The 16429-nt window shown below is 37.5% G+C and overlaps 1 protein-coding gene across 2 annotated transcripts in view; it reads left to right on the forward strand.

The window, feature by feature from the left end:
* Positions 1 to 15139, forward strand: part of PTDSS1 (phosphatidylserine synthase 1) — a 28409-nt gene extending 13270 nt beyond the window's left edge. Inside the window, exons 6-13 of one of the 2 annotated variants that reach the window (XM_066333887.1) lie at positions 1861 to 2012; positions 3708 to 3849; positions 4843 to 4955; positions 6448 to 6513; positions 9370 to 9469; positions 10648 to 10716; positions 11300 to 11369; positions 12682 to 15139. In XM_066333887.1, coding sequence (XP_066189984.1) covers positions 1861 to 2012; positions 3708 to 3849; positions 4843 to 4955; positions 6448 to 6513; positions 9370 to 9469; positions 10648 to 10716; positions 11300 to 11369; positions 12682 to 12794 — 825 coding nt within the window. In that variant the 3' untranslated portion in view covers positions 12795 to 15139. The remainder of the gene's footprint in view (positions 1 to 1860; positions 2013 to 3707; positions 3850 to 4842; positions 4956 to 6447; positions 6514 to 9369; positions 9470 to 10647; positions 10717 to 11299; positions 11370 to 12681) is intronic. The other variant, XM_066333897.1, reaches the window with a different exon arrangement.
* Positions 15140 to 16429: the final 1290 nt, after the last annotated feature.

A 16429-nucleotide genomic window follows, 5' to 3' on the forward strand; every position in this document is an offset into this window, starting at 1 on the left:
GAAATTACTTAAGATTGGGATTTCACAAGTACCCATTCACAGAAAACACCTTAGCTAGTTATTGTACTCATTTTTTCCCTCTGGAAAAGAAAGTATTTGGATTTGTTTCACTCATACTCTTATTGTTGTCTTCAATTTGACACAGCATCAGGTGTCAAGTATTCCCCTTGTTGGAAGGCAGATTATTGGAACAGGCAATGTGTCACCACTCAAATACATTTTTGATGAATTAGATAATTCAGGAGAGTAATTAGATACCTCCAGAAGTTACCAGGGCAGTTACACAGGGATTTAGCTGAGCATCTCCCATTAGCATTAACGGATTTCAGCCAAGTCTTTGTTCTGAAATGGGAAACTTGGCTCATGCTCCATACTGTTGGATTAAAGTTGGGGAGCAGGCAGACCTTGGTCTCTCATTCTGAGAAACAGCTAGAGAACCTTAGAGACTGTCGGGCAAACAGGCAAACACCTGTGCTCTGGGTTTTGCTGCCTCATGATCTGTAATTTCTGGCGTCTGCCTGACATTTGTAGGCTAATGAAAAAGATGAAAGGGAAACTTTAGCAGGGTAATGAACAATACTGTATCACTTGGGTCCTGAAGAGAAACTCAAATTTTGTTTTTGGAAAAGATTGAAATTCACATAGCTTTGTCAAAGGAAAACAAGTGGTTTTGATACACTTTTGCAAGAGTGTTCACAGGAACTATGATTGCCAGCCAGTATCAGTCCCTGTAATGTACTATAAATGTGCCAGCATTCATTCTTGTTGTATACAGAAAACATTCTTCTTACTCCTTTTCTCAAATCTGACTTTTTCAGTACTTTATGCTTACATCTCTTAATAAAAGAAACTTTATCACAAAATCATACCAATAATCTTCCACAGCCACAATGTTTGTACATTAACTGACAAGAATTGTACTGTTTTTGTGGCAGTGCTTTCTTTAGTTTTCTATGTGTTTTGTTAATTATCTCTTTAAGCATTGCAGAGGGACTGCTTAACACATGGCTGTCTTGATTTCCTGTCCATAGGTAATTTTTCCCATCTTTTTTTTGGATTGCAGTGATTTTTTTTCTCGTAGAATAAGAGAATAAAATTATATTTTGTAATGGAGAAAGAGAAGCAGTGAATCCATTTCTGGCTCTTGGTAAAATACGTTTATATCTGGCCTTAACTGGCCAGTTGTTTCCCTCACTGCATCAGTAGAGTGAAATGTCCTCTTAATTTCTTGATCCGTTCTGTATCAAGTACAGCAGCAAAGCTTGCTGAAATATTGTCTTAAATGTAGTTGAACTCTTAATTTTTTTTTTACAGTCACTAAATTTCCTGAAAATAGAGTTTTGAAATAAAGAAGTCTTATGACCTGAATACCATCATGCATTAGTTCTGACAGCTGTTACAAATGCATCCATTTTACTTGCTGCATTTTGTTGCTGGTTTAGAAAATGTACTATTTGAAACTATTTAGCAAAAATGAAAGAAAGATTCTCTTCATTTTACTGTTTTTAAAGCACAAACCACCTTATTTCCTCCAAGAAATGCAGTAGTTCTGCTTGTTTTATACATTTCTATAATGTATTGTGTATCATCTTTGAGATGCCAACATCTGCATGATATCCTTATATACAGCATAGTCTCAACAGGAAACAGTGAGAAGGAAACTTCTCTAGTCTTGTGTGGTTCTGTTCAAGGCTTTCTGAAGTTAATGGAAGGATGCCAATCAAACTTCAGTGACTTTGGCTCATGCCCTTGAAGTATGCTGTGTACTGAAAAGCTGATTTTTGAATGTGTACTTTAAAAGTGAACTTACATGAATTCTGTGCTGTTCCTCACCCAGAATCTTTTTGCTGTATTCTATAGCTCTTCTTCATGCACCTTCTGCCTAATTTTGCTGAATGCTGGTGGGATCAAGTCATTTTGGACATCCTGCTTTGTAACGGGGGTGGCATCTGGTTGGGCATGGTAGTTTGTCGTTTCTTGGAGATGAGGACCTATCACTGGGCAAGCTTCAAGTAGGTCTAAATTTAAGCTTGATAAACATTGTTTTGCATGTATAAAATTAGCATGGAATCTGCCTGTGCTAACAGTGCTGTAATTTTATTTTAAATGTTAAATATCAACGTCATAGTAATGTTCCTGTAAAGCATGTGTTTATAAATATGACTTTATATGTGATTTTCTTTTGCGATTTTAGTTTACAAGCATTGATGCCAATGGACATTACAAAATAGTAAAGCTATTTGCATTTGCAGTTTATTTTGTGTACATAAAACTTTGACAAAGTGAGGGAGCAAAACAAATGGTGATGGCTTCTCACTGTACATTTTTAAACTAGATTTGGGCTCACCTTGATAAAGCATTAGTGTGGCAATCTGTCAGCACTAGCTGTAATTGCAGTAGGGACATGGGGCTGATGGTACCTGTGCTGTGAATTGCCTTACCTCATTGCTGACCTTCTAAAATAAATGGAGTAATTGTGAAATAAAGAGGCATTTGCTGTGTAAAAGGGCAACATCTTATGGCCTAGTAAGTGTCAGTTCCTAGCTGTCCGGGTGTGGTTTCTTCTGTAGCTTTTTGTCCCTCTCCTGCCTTCTTCCCTCTGAGCTGGTAGCGAGCGTGGTTATCTGCTCATTACCAATGGTGCAGATGAACTGCCTTGAGAGATGGAAAAGGAACTCAGATCTTGACTTCCAAATTTGTACCTTGTGTGAATTTCTGTATCCCTCTCCCCTCTTCCCTTTCCCATACAGATCTTAAAGTTTAGAAGATTCTCCCTTACCTAAGCTCTCTCCAGCCTAGAAGAACACAAATATTGGAAATATCAAATCTGAGGGAGTTGGTTTGTTTGTTTGTTTTGGTGGGGTTTTGTTTTATTTTGTTTTGTGTTGGGATTTTTTTGTTTTGTTTTTTTTTGGGTTGGTTTGGGGTTTTTTGTCCAGAAGGGCCAGAGAAATAAAAGCGTGAAAACTGGTTTCTAGTCCTGCTAGTCTTCCTTCAGAAGAGGAAGCTCTGAGTTTTTCTTAGATTCTGTGTCCTTTGGATGCTGTTGCTCATCTGAATTAATATTATCAAAAGCAAGAATCAGTAATACATGTCAGATGAGCCTGCATTAAAGTCCTCTTTCAAAATGGAATTTAAATGCTTTCTAGATTTTAACAGTGTTATCTCACCTCTCCAGGAGGTTGACATGTATCTGATATCAGAAGAGCAGGGCTTATGTGTGCTGGAGGTGTAGTATTATTATTCCTGTGGAGCTATATACAAATAATGAATAATTAATCTGACAGGTTCTTGAAGGATTATGTCAGTGAACTCTAGAACAAGGTGTGTTTGGGGTTAGAGCAGCGGCAACATAGACTAGGAAGAAATAACCTCTAGATTTTCCAAGGAAGTCACAGAATTGTCTTCATTTCTTTGCATTGAGAATGATAAATGTTTTTTGTAGTTAGTTACTGAGCTGAGGATATTGACTGAGGATAGAGAAGGGTGGAATTCTTTAGCAGAATATGCACCTTGACTGAAATGCTTAATAGATTATTTTTCTGAATTCCCCCTTGCCTGGTACATAGTTGTGTCTGAGAAGATCTCCACTGTTGATCAAAAAAATGTGGTTGCTCCTCAGAAACATCAGTAACAGGGATGTTGCTTTTTGTTTTTTCCTTCTGGCATATTCCTTGTATTTACTCCAGCCATTATTTTTTTCCCAGGGACATTCACACAACCACAGGGAAAATCAAGAGAGCTGTATTACAGTTCACCCCAGCCAGCTGGACCTACGTCCGCTGGTTTGATCCAAAGTCTTCATTTCAGAGAGTAGCTGGAGTCTACCTTTTCATGATTATTTGGCAGGTAAGAAATAAATTCTGTGAAATCAAAGCTGCCATCAGCTCGGTTACTTGTTGGCTATGTTGGACTAAAAAATATTCTGATGGAATGTATGCCTGCTATTGAAATACACTGTTAAATGAATTGATAATGCAGAATTGGACAGGGCACTTTCACGGGAGTTACATGGTAGTTCAGGAGTGTAATTACAGAATCTGGAAAAAGCCAAATGCTACCGATTGCTATTTGTTTTTTGCAGTTGACACAGATTTAAAAACTGCTAGACAGTGGGGTTTGGGTGGTGGAATTTTAATTTATTTTGGTTTAGTTGGGTTGCTGTGGCAGGGGGTTGGTTGTTTGGTGGGGGGGGGGGGGCGAGGGGTTTGTTTGAGTGTTTGTTTTGCTTTGCTTTTTTTGGATTTTTTCCTTTCCCATTGACTGTTGAATGGATCAGTGATACTCAGAATACTCAGAATGCCATTGTTCCAGCAAGACTCTATAATGCATCACCAGTGCTTTAAAAACTTAAAACTGAAACTTCTGTGAATTTGTTTTTTAATTTCTTTATTCACTGCTTTAAAGGAAACCCATAAATATTTGATACAGTTGTTTGAGGTTTTTTTTTTAATACATGATCTCTTCTGCTTCTCTCCCAAAATGGCCTTGGTCATTTGTACCTGATTTAGGATATGCAAGTTACCAGAAGACCTCTGCAGTGTGAAATAGTGTCTGGTCCCTTAATGAGTTTTGAGGAAGAGAGCAAATACTTTCACAGAGGTTTCCAGGGGAGAATTCTTTGTTTTACTCATATGTTACTTGCTTGTCCTAGCAAAAGACAGAGCAGGAATTCCTCTTTCAATGGTCAATCTTACCATAGATTCTTACTATGTTCTTATAGTAGAACATAGATTTCTTTTTGCATTTTAGTTTCCGTATTAATCTTTGTGCATTTTCTGTACTAACTCATTAGGAGCTGTATAAGTTGAACACTATTAACTAGCTTTTTTTTTAATCTAGCTAACTGAGTTGAACACATTCTTTTTGAAACATATCTTTGTGTTCCAAGCAAGCCACCCTTTAAGCTGGGGGAGAATTCTCTTCATAGGAATCATTACAGCACCCACTGTAAGGTAATTCTTTTATTTTGGTGTTTTTTTTCAGTTTAAAGTAGCTTTAACTTCTAGGCATCCAAGAACTACATATACTTTGTGAATAAGTATGGCACCCTTCACAAAACGTATGCTTTTGCACCGTGAAATGCAAAACAATAATCTCTTGTCAATGAAATGTATTTCCTGACAAATAAACTAATGAAGTAAAATGTACATAAACAACTGTGTTGCCGTAGGGATGCAGAGCCAGTCTGTTCCTTCTCCTGTTTGTGTAGTAGCATCTCCCTGTTCTATGAATTAGCTGCATGTGTTATCCTTGAGGACTGCATGTGAAAATATTCAAGTTAATGAGTCAGGTGCTCCCAAAAGTGTAGATGAAGAAAAAGAGAGCTGTTTGGTTTTCAAATAATAAAAAAATAAAAATAGAGCTGTTTGGTTTATTGTGATCAAGCAGTAGCTTATTGTGAGAACAGAATAGGATTTATGCAGCATTATCAGCTGTATAGGAACATGAATCTGCTTTTGGTCATGTGTGTGATTTTACCCTGTTAGCAAAGGCCCTTAATATTCCCCATTACATAGTTGGAGGTAGACAGAATTTACACAGATCTGAAGTTAGAAGCAGAGAATTCCCTGTTCATGTCCAAAGTGATGCTACCTTAAATGGCAGCCATGAACTGGTTTATTCCTCAAATACTGTCTCAAGTTGTGTGCAGTGCTTTCACACTTAATTAAATCACACTAAACACCCTGTGAGCTCTTGTATAGGTGAATTTGTAAGGGTTTTTTTGCTTTTCTTTGTAGCACTTGCACATCTGTAAAAGTCTTTATTCTTTAGCAGTCCTTGTATTATTGGACTAATAACAATTGTGTTCCACAGCTGTCAGTGGAAATCAGAAGCTGAGAACAGGAACTTTGATTCCACTTCTTTAGAATTCTCCTTTCTAAACTCTTACATTTCTGGAGTATAGAAAGCTGAGCAGAATGGTCTTCATACTGTTTTCAAAATAGTGAAAAATTTTACTGTTCTTGGGAGGAAAATATGCCAGTGGCTAGACCATCCAAACAGGGTATGGAATAGCCATATTCTTTCAAGAGTCAAACCCACATTTCTCAAGAAAATGCAGTTGTTAATAAATAGAAGACAAACTGTGGAAAAAAATTAAGGATTCTCTAATTCTTTTGAAAATGTTGCAGTTTGCCTATAAGAATTGGAGACTCAGTGGAGAGGCAGGGGATAAATGTTGCTGGCCTACTAGTTTGAGTACTTTCCCAGTCCTCCCTCTCAGGATTGTTTTCTGTGTTGTCTCGAGCTATTTGATATATATGGTAATCTGTCCTACTAGAATTGAAGCCATCTGGTAGATATCCAAAATGATTGCATGTTGATTTAAACATCAGCACTTCATTTTCATTATAGATGCATCTGTAACACAAAGGGTTTTTTCTAAATGTAAATGTTTTGGGGACTTTCAACTTCACTGAGGAATTTTCTTGCTTCTCTTCTCAGGCAATACTATGCTTATCTCACAGACACACAGTGCAAGAGGGTGGGAACCCAGTGCTGGGTGTTTGGGTAAGTGTTCTTGCTGCATTCCTGAAGCACTTGGACAAGTGTTGAGGATGGGTCCAGCAAAGGAAGAGGCAGTGCCCATGAAGCCAGTCCTTGTCTTACTTTGGTTTTGCAAATTCAGAGGAAAGGGAAATTCTGAATTTGGAGGTAGAACATGGGAAGTGAGGGAATGAGTAAGGACAACAGAAGGAAGAACTAGGAGCTACTGGATAAAGCTAGGCTCCTTCAAAGTACCATTGGCCTTTCTGCCCATATTCTCAATCAGGTGAGAAGGACAAACTTTTGGCTCTACAGCTTGCCTTTGCTTGATGGTTGTGAGAGTAATGTTTCCCTGGCTGCCAAGGTGGGCATTGCTGCTGTTAGCAGCATCACAGCGGAAGACAGTGAAACAAGCCACAGTTATCCATTATTTCTGTGAGTGTACTATGAGCCATGGTGACTTTGGCTGCAATCTCTTTTTCTCTTATAGGATGCCTTTAAATGAAGAGTTTGCATGGTTGCTTCTGAAAAATTGTTAAGGATTACAGAACCCAACATCCTTGGCCCAAAGGTCTCACTGAACACATTAATGTCATGTGTGTCAATAAATAGATACCCAAATATGTCTGTAGGATTGCTTAACAAGAACTGCAATAGAATATTCACTCACAGTCTGATCTAAGAGTGGGAAATGTGTATAGAATAAGTATTCTTCCTACTGCTTACTTCTGTGATCTGCTAGAAAAACCAGAGCATCACTAGGAGGTCCTGTTGATTCCAGAAAAAAAGGAAATGTACCAGTAACTTAACTATCTAGAATATAATTTCTGGAGCAAATAAAAGAAATATATAGAACATTCATATCTGTGGTAACCAAGACACTTCTAAAGGCACTTCTAAATGGAGTTTTAAGCAGCCTAACTATGGGTATAATTAAAACTAGTGCCTTTCATTAGCACATCTTGACATAACTATTTCATCTATCATAAATATTTTCATCTTGACGTAACTATTGCAACTCTTGATGGATGTACAGTAAGCAATGTAAAGCATGAACAAGGCCAATGCAACAGCCCTGCTGAAACTGCACTATTTTCATTAAGATGAAGCCTTTCAAAAAGGAATATCTGTTCTAATTTTATTTTACTTGAATGAAAACTTACTATATTTAGTTCTATGGAGTGCTCTCATCACCCTTCAGTAGGACACTGACACCTTTCACTGTTAGCATCCTTCTTTCTCTTGATTTACCACTTCATCAACTGTAATAGCTGTCCTGTTGTAAAATGTGCTTAACCCAAGTATTCTTGACAAGAATAACAGAAAAAATGTATAAATTCAGGGGAAACAGCTGTATTTTTTTGAGTCCTTAATGAAAACAGTCTACTGTTTTGTTTATACATTTGAGTATACCATAACCCTATGCTTGTTTTCTGATGGTGGTTTTTCTCTTCCCACTCCTGTAGTTTGGTTTCATGATTTTTTACTCTTCAGCTGGATCAGTAAGAATAATATTAAACCAAGAAAGAAAAATAATTAGTGACTCAAGAGAGTAATACGGCTCTTGGTTTTTTCTAATATGCATCTCATTGATTTGTATATTGGTTTTAAGTTTTGGCCCCACTTGCCATGCTGGAAGTCTCATTAAATAGTACTGGGAAAGCTGTGATTTAACACTTGCACCAGCACCATCTCTGCAGTGCCAGTGGTTTAGTCAAGCACACATTTTCCTTCCTCTTTCATGGAGGAAACTGGGTCTCCTTTGAAAGGCAGTAGTGACATTTTTGTGAACTGGTTATGGACAGTGCTGGTAGGGAATGTTTCCTGCTGTGTCAGGCTTGGGAAACTGGAAACTTAACCTGATGTTAAGTGTATCTGCACATAGGTGAGGAGTTTTCATGCATTGTTCAGATGTACTACCTTAAAGTCTCCATTGAACAAGCTAAGTATTAAACTCTAAATTTAACAGTGTTTTTCATTATTTGCTTCAAATTGAGATGAGTCCATTTTTTACACTTTTAATGCAGATTTTTAGTGTCACTTTTCTACACTTGTATTGTTAAACATACGTAATTTTCTCTTCAGGACCTATACAAGCTATATTTATTTCTACGAAGACAATAGAAACCTTGGATTCATAAACAAGTGGTGGACAAGCCTTAAGAACTTTGAACCTGAAAAGATGTAAACACCTGGTAGCAGGAAGAGAGATAGAGATACTTTTTTTGATTCTTTTAATGTCAGAGAGGAAAGTAAAACCTGCATTTTTTCCTCACACAGAGGATTTCTCCCCAAATCCTCTGAGGTTGTCATGTGGACCTGAGTCTACAGATAAACCAGAGTAAATGCATGGATTCTCAGAGAATTTGAAATGTCATTTCATCTTATTTTTCTCATATGTGAAAATATGGGAAATTCATGTGAAGCAAACAAACTAGACAATTTAGGATTCAAGTACATTTGCATCTAGTAAAGGTATAAACAAAGCACAGTTCTAGTTCATCCATCAAGGGAGTCTGTTGGGTGTTCAGCATGGAAAAAAATTCTATGTGGTGAGAGCTGAAGCACAGTGGTAGGCAGAATTGAAGATTCTCTGCTATTGGCACACGCTCCTTATTCCCTAGAGCCCCATGGAACAGTGAAATGCCAGTCAATCATTTTTTACGTGCTGTTTATGCTGAGAAAAGAGTAGAAAGAAAAAGACATTTGTCAAAGAATTTCAGTTAATTTTCAGTTAATTTCAGTGGTGTCAGGGAGGTGTGGGCTCACTAGAGGGTAGTGCTTGTTTGGAGTTGACAGTCTGGGGTCTGAGTTGCAAACATGTGAGTTAAATCCTTCGTGTTTTTAATCACTCTCCTCTCTGCTTTCATTTACCCACAGGGTAATTGCCTTCCTTGAAGCTATTGTGTGCATAAAGTTTGGACAAGACCTTTTTTCCAAAACACAAATACTGTATGTTGTGTTTTGGCTTCTCTGTGTGGTAAGTGAGATTTCTCATGTGAAACATAAAGCATGACAAAAGCATTGAAAGCATTCTAAATAGCTTCCTCTCTGGAACATTGTCAGCAGGGGATCATTGTGGGGCAATGCTGGTAAAGAGCTTTATGCATGTCCTAGAAAAAACAAATGCTAGATTGCTTAGAACTCACTTTGAAGGGACTAGAATAACTTATTTTCTCATTTCTTAGAGACATAGCAGATTAGTGGTGCTTAACAATAAAACAAACAGTAGTTATAGGATGCTTTATCTTTATGAGAAATGATGTCAGTTCAATTGAGCCTAGCTTTGGTGGAGCTTGCTGTAATGCCTGCTGGAGATGAACAGGAGTTAATGGATAGTGTTAATAAGCAATGTGTGTTGTGTCACACTGAAGTCTTACAACTACATAAACAACCCTCATTTATCAAGCAAATCATTCTCACTAAGCCTGTAACTTTCTGTACTTCAGTGTGATTACTGCAAATGCAGCATGAAATGCCCATTTTATAACAGTAAATGGCCGTTTGTCTTGCCAGACTTGTAACTCCGATGCCAAACACATTTTTCATGGTCAGTGAAAAATCAGGCATTTATAATGGGCTGGCAGATAAATACTTCTCCCTTCTAATTGGTAACACAGTTTAAACAGGTGACGGGGAGTCAGAATTTATTGTTCTCTTATTTAGCATGGTGATTTTATTCCTAATACTTCAGAGGAGAAAAGTATTGAATTGCTTCTCAGATCAGAGTACCATGAGAACAAGTATGTAACCTAGCCTGAAGCATGGGGCAGAGAGAAGGAGAATTTGGTTTTCTCCCAGACCGGTGGTTGCTGATAATATACCTACAATTGCCTACCAACTGCCTTTGTGTGACGTCTGTGCAGAGTGTGGACAGAAATCCTACTGGCAGGGTTTCCTGTGGGTGATCTGGATGTATTTTCCTGCCCCTGTTGAGAATTGTTCTGCATACCCTGTGGTGGCAGGCTCTGTGTGTAGCTTGAAGTTGATGCACGAGTCTTACTCATCCTGACAAAAGATGCAGGGAGAAGCAGAGCATGAAAGTCTAAATTTGACACCTCCAGGGACTCTGAAACCTTGGATCAACAAGGAAATTGGAAAAAGCTTTACAGATTTTTTTTGTTGTTGTTGTTCTTTTTCTTCTCCACCCTTGTTTAGGCCTTTACAACTTTCCTGTGTTTATATGGTATGGTTTGGTACGCAGAGTACTACGGCCACCGAGAAAAGGTACTTATATAAAAGAATGGAGGGTACTTATATAAAAACGTGTGGGGGGGGTTGTTGTTGTTGTTGTTTTGGTGGTTTTTTATTATTATTCCAGAGTTAAGACTCCAAAGCTCCTAGATATTGGAATTCTTTACCAGAGTTAGCATAAATGAGGATAAGGGGGGATGGTCTAGAGTGTGACTGAAGTCAATAGAAAGAGCTCTGAATTCAGCAGGCCTTGGACGGATCCCAAATTACACTGTGGTTTCTAAAGAATGCTGTCCTCTTAGTTACTCAAAATGAGGCCGTAATTTTAGCAAAGCATTCAAGGATGAATGGTTAGCTAATGTTCCCATTGTACAGGTGGAATGCTAGGGGAATATTAAGAATACTTGGTTATACAACAGATCACGTGGCAAGTGGTGAGTTCTTACTGTACCATCTGTGTGGTGCCTTCTAACTAGGAAGGGAAAAGTATGAAGCAATGTCTGAATGTTTTGTGAGGACTTCTGCCGCAGTTTGTAAGTCCAGTTGCAAATGGGAGGAGTATTGATAACAAGAACCACCACAAACATCCCAATGACATGTGTCCTTGTTTTTGCAGACCTTATCAGAAAGTGAAGACAGTCCTTACAGTCCAGATGCTTCCTGGCTTCATTCTAAATTCAGCAGAGGTATTGGTACTTCTGTAGCTGTATTCCTGAAATGGTATCAATAACCCTCAGCGCTAGAAAATGAGGCTTGAAAAACTTACCTAGTTTCAGCTGGACTTGTTTTGACATCCCTGCAGGACCAATGCAGATAAATCATCCGCAAAGCTATTTTTCTTTAGTCCCTTTTAAATTCTGATTCTTGGAAATGTATTTGTTTTTTAATGTGTAAACTGGTTTTTTTTCTGCTGTTACTTCAGGCTGTTACTGTAGCTGTAGGGCATTATGCATTTCATAACAGTTGTGGACAGGTTTTCTCTCTGAAGATTGCATGTTTGATTTGCTGCACTTTTATTTCTCCTTGTTAAGAAATAGTCAGCAATGTGCCCTAGACCTTGTGTTTACTAACACTTGCCTTGTCAGTTCGGTGCTGATGATCATAAGCAGCTTTCTCTGCACTAAGCAAAGGCATCTTCCTTCTGACTTCTTTTCCCTACACTAGAGGTCAGTTATCTGCCTCCTCCATTTGCTTTTTGGTGTGGTCCTGCTTATTAAACAAATATCAAAAATTCATACCTGGAAGTTATTATCAGAGTTTATGTTCCAGGTGTTTGTAAAATAAAAAATATTTCTTATGTATCATATGCTTGAAAAGCACCTGCAGCAGATCTTCTTTATATTCCATGCTTGATTTTTCTGGATGTTTATTCTTAGTTGAGTAGATTTATGGACTTTTATATTTTGGAGAAAAATTATTTGCACTCAGAATTTTTTTCCCTTTTATGCATACTGGAGAAATCTGATCAAAAAAATCCTTTCTCCATAACTTCCTGTTACTTCATTAATTACAGGCTTCAGCTTCTTTCACATTTTGTTCTTGATTTCTTGTTTTGGTGCCCACTGCCTCCCATTTTTTCTCAGAATAAAACATATTCTGTCATTAGAAAGACTGAAATCTACAAGTGTACTCTTAAAAGATGCTTAAAAGACTTTGCTTACATGATTCTTAATTTCTGATAGTAGCACCTGCTACTAAGAAAAATAGGGAGGTTTAATTATTGATATGATTAAAAATTAAATATGTTTCACCACTGTACTCTGCTATAGCAAACTTCTGATTTTGAGGGGTGGGGGGGAAGAATTTTACAGGAATCTTAAGAATTGCTTTGAAAAAAATAGGCCACTAGATGGAGTACAAGTATCAACCAGTTTGTATTAGCATGAAATAATCCATACTGTAGACACTTGTACCTCTAAAAAGCCTTACTGCCTTTCAGATAGGAGCTTGACAATGTCAACTATATAAACATGTATTAAATAAATATTTGTTTCTCAGCAGGTGCTGACAACAGTCCACCAAAACATTCAGTCAATAGTGAAAGCCATTCATCTAGAAGAAGGAATCGACACTCCAAATCAAAAGTATCAAATGGAATTGGCAAGAAATAAGAAAAGTATCTAAAAGCATCCTACAGTGTGACCAGAAGTGACAAAGAATATCAGACCTGGCTCTGAATTACCAAATGGAAGATCCATTTTTAAATTAAAGTTTAAAAAAGGAGGTGTTGAAGAGGATGATGAAGATGGAGCCACCAGTGTAGTGCAGATTGTTGCCTGATGACACTTGCCATTCACTGATGTAAATCTATTTTCTTCAGCATGTGGCACCAAAAATTCATGAAGGGTATACTGGAAAATGTCATTTTATCATAGCAGGTACTCTCTGTTTTGTGTTCAGGTGTTGCAAGTTCATTTTTAATATCTGAGTTGAGGACTTAAACCCAAAGGTTAGTAAACTGATAGTCAGTTGGCATAGTTGATTGGATTTTTTTTGTTTGTTTGTTTTGTTTTGTTTATTGTGTTGTTTTCTAGAAGAGTATGCAACCCTTTTGACTACTCTGCCCTTCTTTCTCAGTCTCACAACAAAACTTTCCCATGCAACTGTTAGTATTTAAAGATTTCATATTGCTTGCTTTGGTTTTAAGGCTCTTTAGGCCTTATGTCAGGGTTTTACCAGGAAGGAAATGGGTCCAGATTTCTTGTAAAGGATGCGAAACTGATCTTCAAACACAGAGGGTTTTTGTTCTACATTGTCCTCCTGCTTGAGTCATACATTTTCAATTTTTTTTAAACTTTTTAAAATACATATATAAAAATTAGCTTCATAGTAGAGAGCCATGCCTCCTGTCCTCTGTGACAGAGGTCATGTTATTTCATTGTTTTTCCTCCTCTATTGTAGCATGTTTTGCATTTTCAACTGTCAATTTATCTTCTTTTCATCTCTGCTGCCTTGTGTACAATGTTTCTTCCTACTTCCTTCTATTTGCTTCCATCCTAGCTGGACCCAGAAATCCTATTGTTTTCAGACTGATATCAGAAACTGCTTTGAAGGCTCAGATGATCTACTGAGCTTGGTGATAAGGCAGTTTTTTGCTGAAGTTAAGTTGCTTACTATCTTCATAAACATAATTATTTGTGAAGACTTGCTGTAGTCTTTGGTGTCTGAGAGGCAGCATGATGTGATAGACCCCGTTGCTGTGGTGTTTCCTGTCATGCATCAGATACTTAACAGCAAAGTCACTGTTTCTTGCAGGTTTTGTGGGTTGGTTTTTGGTTTTGTTTTTGTTTGAGAGGAGTGATTTACTTTTTTGTCTGGGTGTTCTTTTGGGTTTTTTAATATATTAATTGTGACATCTAACAAAGTGGATAATTCTCTAGCAGTGAATGTAATAATTAAGTCAAGAGGTAAGAAATCATGAGCAATCAGTTTCTCTATTAGGTTATCAAAATGTTTTAGTGCCAATTAAATTTTGGTATTTAAGGCATTCAAAGTGGTAGGTAGCTTAAGCAAGGATAAGTAATACCCATTAGTTACTTAGTCTTGATGAGAAAATGAGATTTCCTTTTTCTTTGACTAATGTTACTGTGATTTGCCACAGGCTAGGTACTAAAGAAAAAAATGCAGCAGAGACTTTATACAAGTGTATGATACTGTAAATAGAAGAAAGTATCCTGTGTAATCCATCACTTCCCATGTGCCACCGATTATCAATGTTTTCAATGCACTTAAGTGTTGCTGCTGAGCTCCTCAGAGGCCTTTAATTTCCTACCCTGCTTTTCAATCAAACATGGAGTGTACAACTTGGAAAGTAATGTAGTAGAAGCTGCTATATCATCATTGCTGCAGTGACCTTTAATGTAACATGAAAAAATATGTTAGGAAGACTTTCAGGCTCTCCTACTACTACTTTGTTTTCATTGAAACTATAGCAATTCCATATATTGCCTTTGTATTTGTAATGTACTACATATTGATGAATGTATTTGTAGATTTCTTTGGATACTGAGACTTGTTACTTCCTTTTATTTCCTTGGTTAAAAACTCAGTCTGTGTAAGACTGAAGAATGGCATTGTAAATTTTCTATTGATTCAATACCAAAGTAAGAGGTTTGAAATCTAATGGTTTAGGTATTTTAAGTACTGTGGTTTTCCAATGTGAGAGCCTATTTTGTACTTGCAAGAGGTGTACACACCAACTATGTACACAAAGCTTACATGTATAAACAGATGCTGAAGTACAACATCTACCTGCCTATGGGGACAAGGACACGTTTTGTAAATGCAGACCTGGTGCTCACATTGCTGAACTGCACCCTAAAAATATTGGAAAGAGAAATACATTGAAGTGTCATCTTGTTGGAAGCTGACTTCTGTACACTATTACAACAGCTTGGCCTTGAAGAAATGTTGTTTGACAACACATTTAAATTATTTCCAATTAAGTCTAAACTTTTGCGTTTGGTTGAGATTTTTGTTGCTGTTGTGTGGTGTTTGGTTTTGAGGGGGGTGGGTTGGGAGGTTGTTGGGTTTTTTTGTTTTGTTTGGGTTTTTTGTTTGCTTGTTTGTTTGGAGGGGTTTGGTTGTTTTGAGATTTTGGGGGGTTTGGGTTTTTTTTTTTTTTCTTGGGTGTGTTGGGGCTTTTTCTTACTTTAAAAGAGAGATGGCTAGGGAGAAAGAAAACTTAAGTAAACTATTCAAATGCTGCTTAGTAAATGACACTTTGTCTCCTCTATCAGCAGTTCTGGCTGGAATTCACGTGTGTTCTCACAAGCCCTCCCCTAACTGACAACTATATTTTCAGCCTATCACTTTGGATGTAAGCTTTGCACTGGAAGGCATTGGAAAGGTGCTTTTGATCACTGCTGTAAAATTAGTGACCTCAGTTTTATCAATTACCATGCTGTTGCTGACTTCTGTATGTGTGTAACACCTATAATGACAAATCACTGAGCTGTTTAACAACGAGTATCCATGTGTGAGTTCTGCTGCTTGAACAGTGTTTTGTAACAGTCATGGATGCGCTGTCATGTTTTTAACTGCTTGTTGTCACAGCCTCTCATTTCTACTTTCCTGCTGCTTTCCTTTCTCTGTCCTCCAGTGATCTCCCGTGCTGCTATGGAGAGATTGGAATTGGCCCTCCAGAGGCTGTCCATCAATGTCAGTCGTTGAAGGGAGGCTAATTTGAGGCAGCGTGGTGTAAGCAGAGGGTAGTGGCAGGAACCTTAAGTACTAGATTAAATAAAAATGGAGAGTTTTAAAGTAGAGGTATACAAGCAAGAGGTTGAGCACTGAATTCCAGTTGTCGGTTTGCTGCATAGATCGTACACCACATCTAATTAAATATTTTCAGCATAGTTTCGACCAGTTCTTTTGTTACTCTTCTGTGAAGATCATCACTTATTCCAGCTGTTAAAACTTTAATTTTTCTTTATTATCAAAAGAGGACACAGATGTTACCACATATTAAATAATTTTGAATAGAATTGCTCTGTATTGATTGCAAAGCATTGTATTTTGCAATAATTGAGTAAATCAATCCATGCCAACAGTATGTGTGTTTGTCTGTACCTGTTAAGACATAGGAAATGATGACATACTGTCTTTAGAGGCTATTATATTTTATTCTAAGTAAATGAATTTGGACAAATGCAGTCATTCCCAAGCAGCCTACAGTGCACTCTGAGGTTTTGCTGTCATTTATTATTTTGGAGCAGCAGATCTGATGACAAGAACAGTTACGTTA

The sequence above is a fragment of the Sylvia atricapilla genome, chromosome 1, assembly GCF_009819655.1.
Source record: "Sylvia atricapilla isolate bSylAtr1 chromosome 1, bSylAtr1.pri, whole genome shotgun sequence".
Taxonomy (NCBI): domain Eukaryota; kingdom Metazoa; phylum Chordata; class Aves; order Passeriformes; family Sylviidae; genus Sylvia; species Sylvia atricapilla.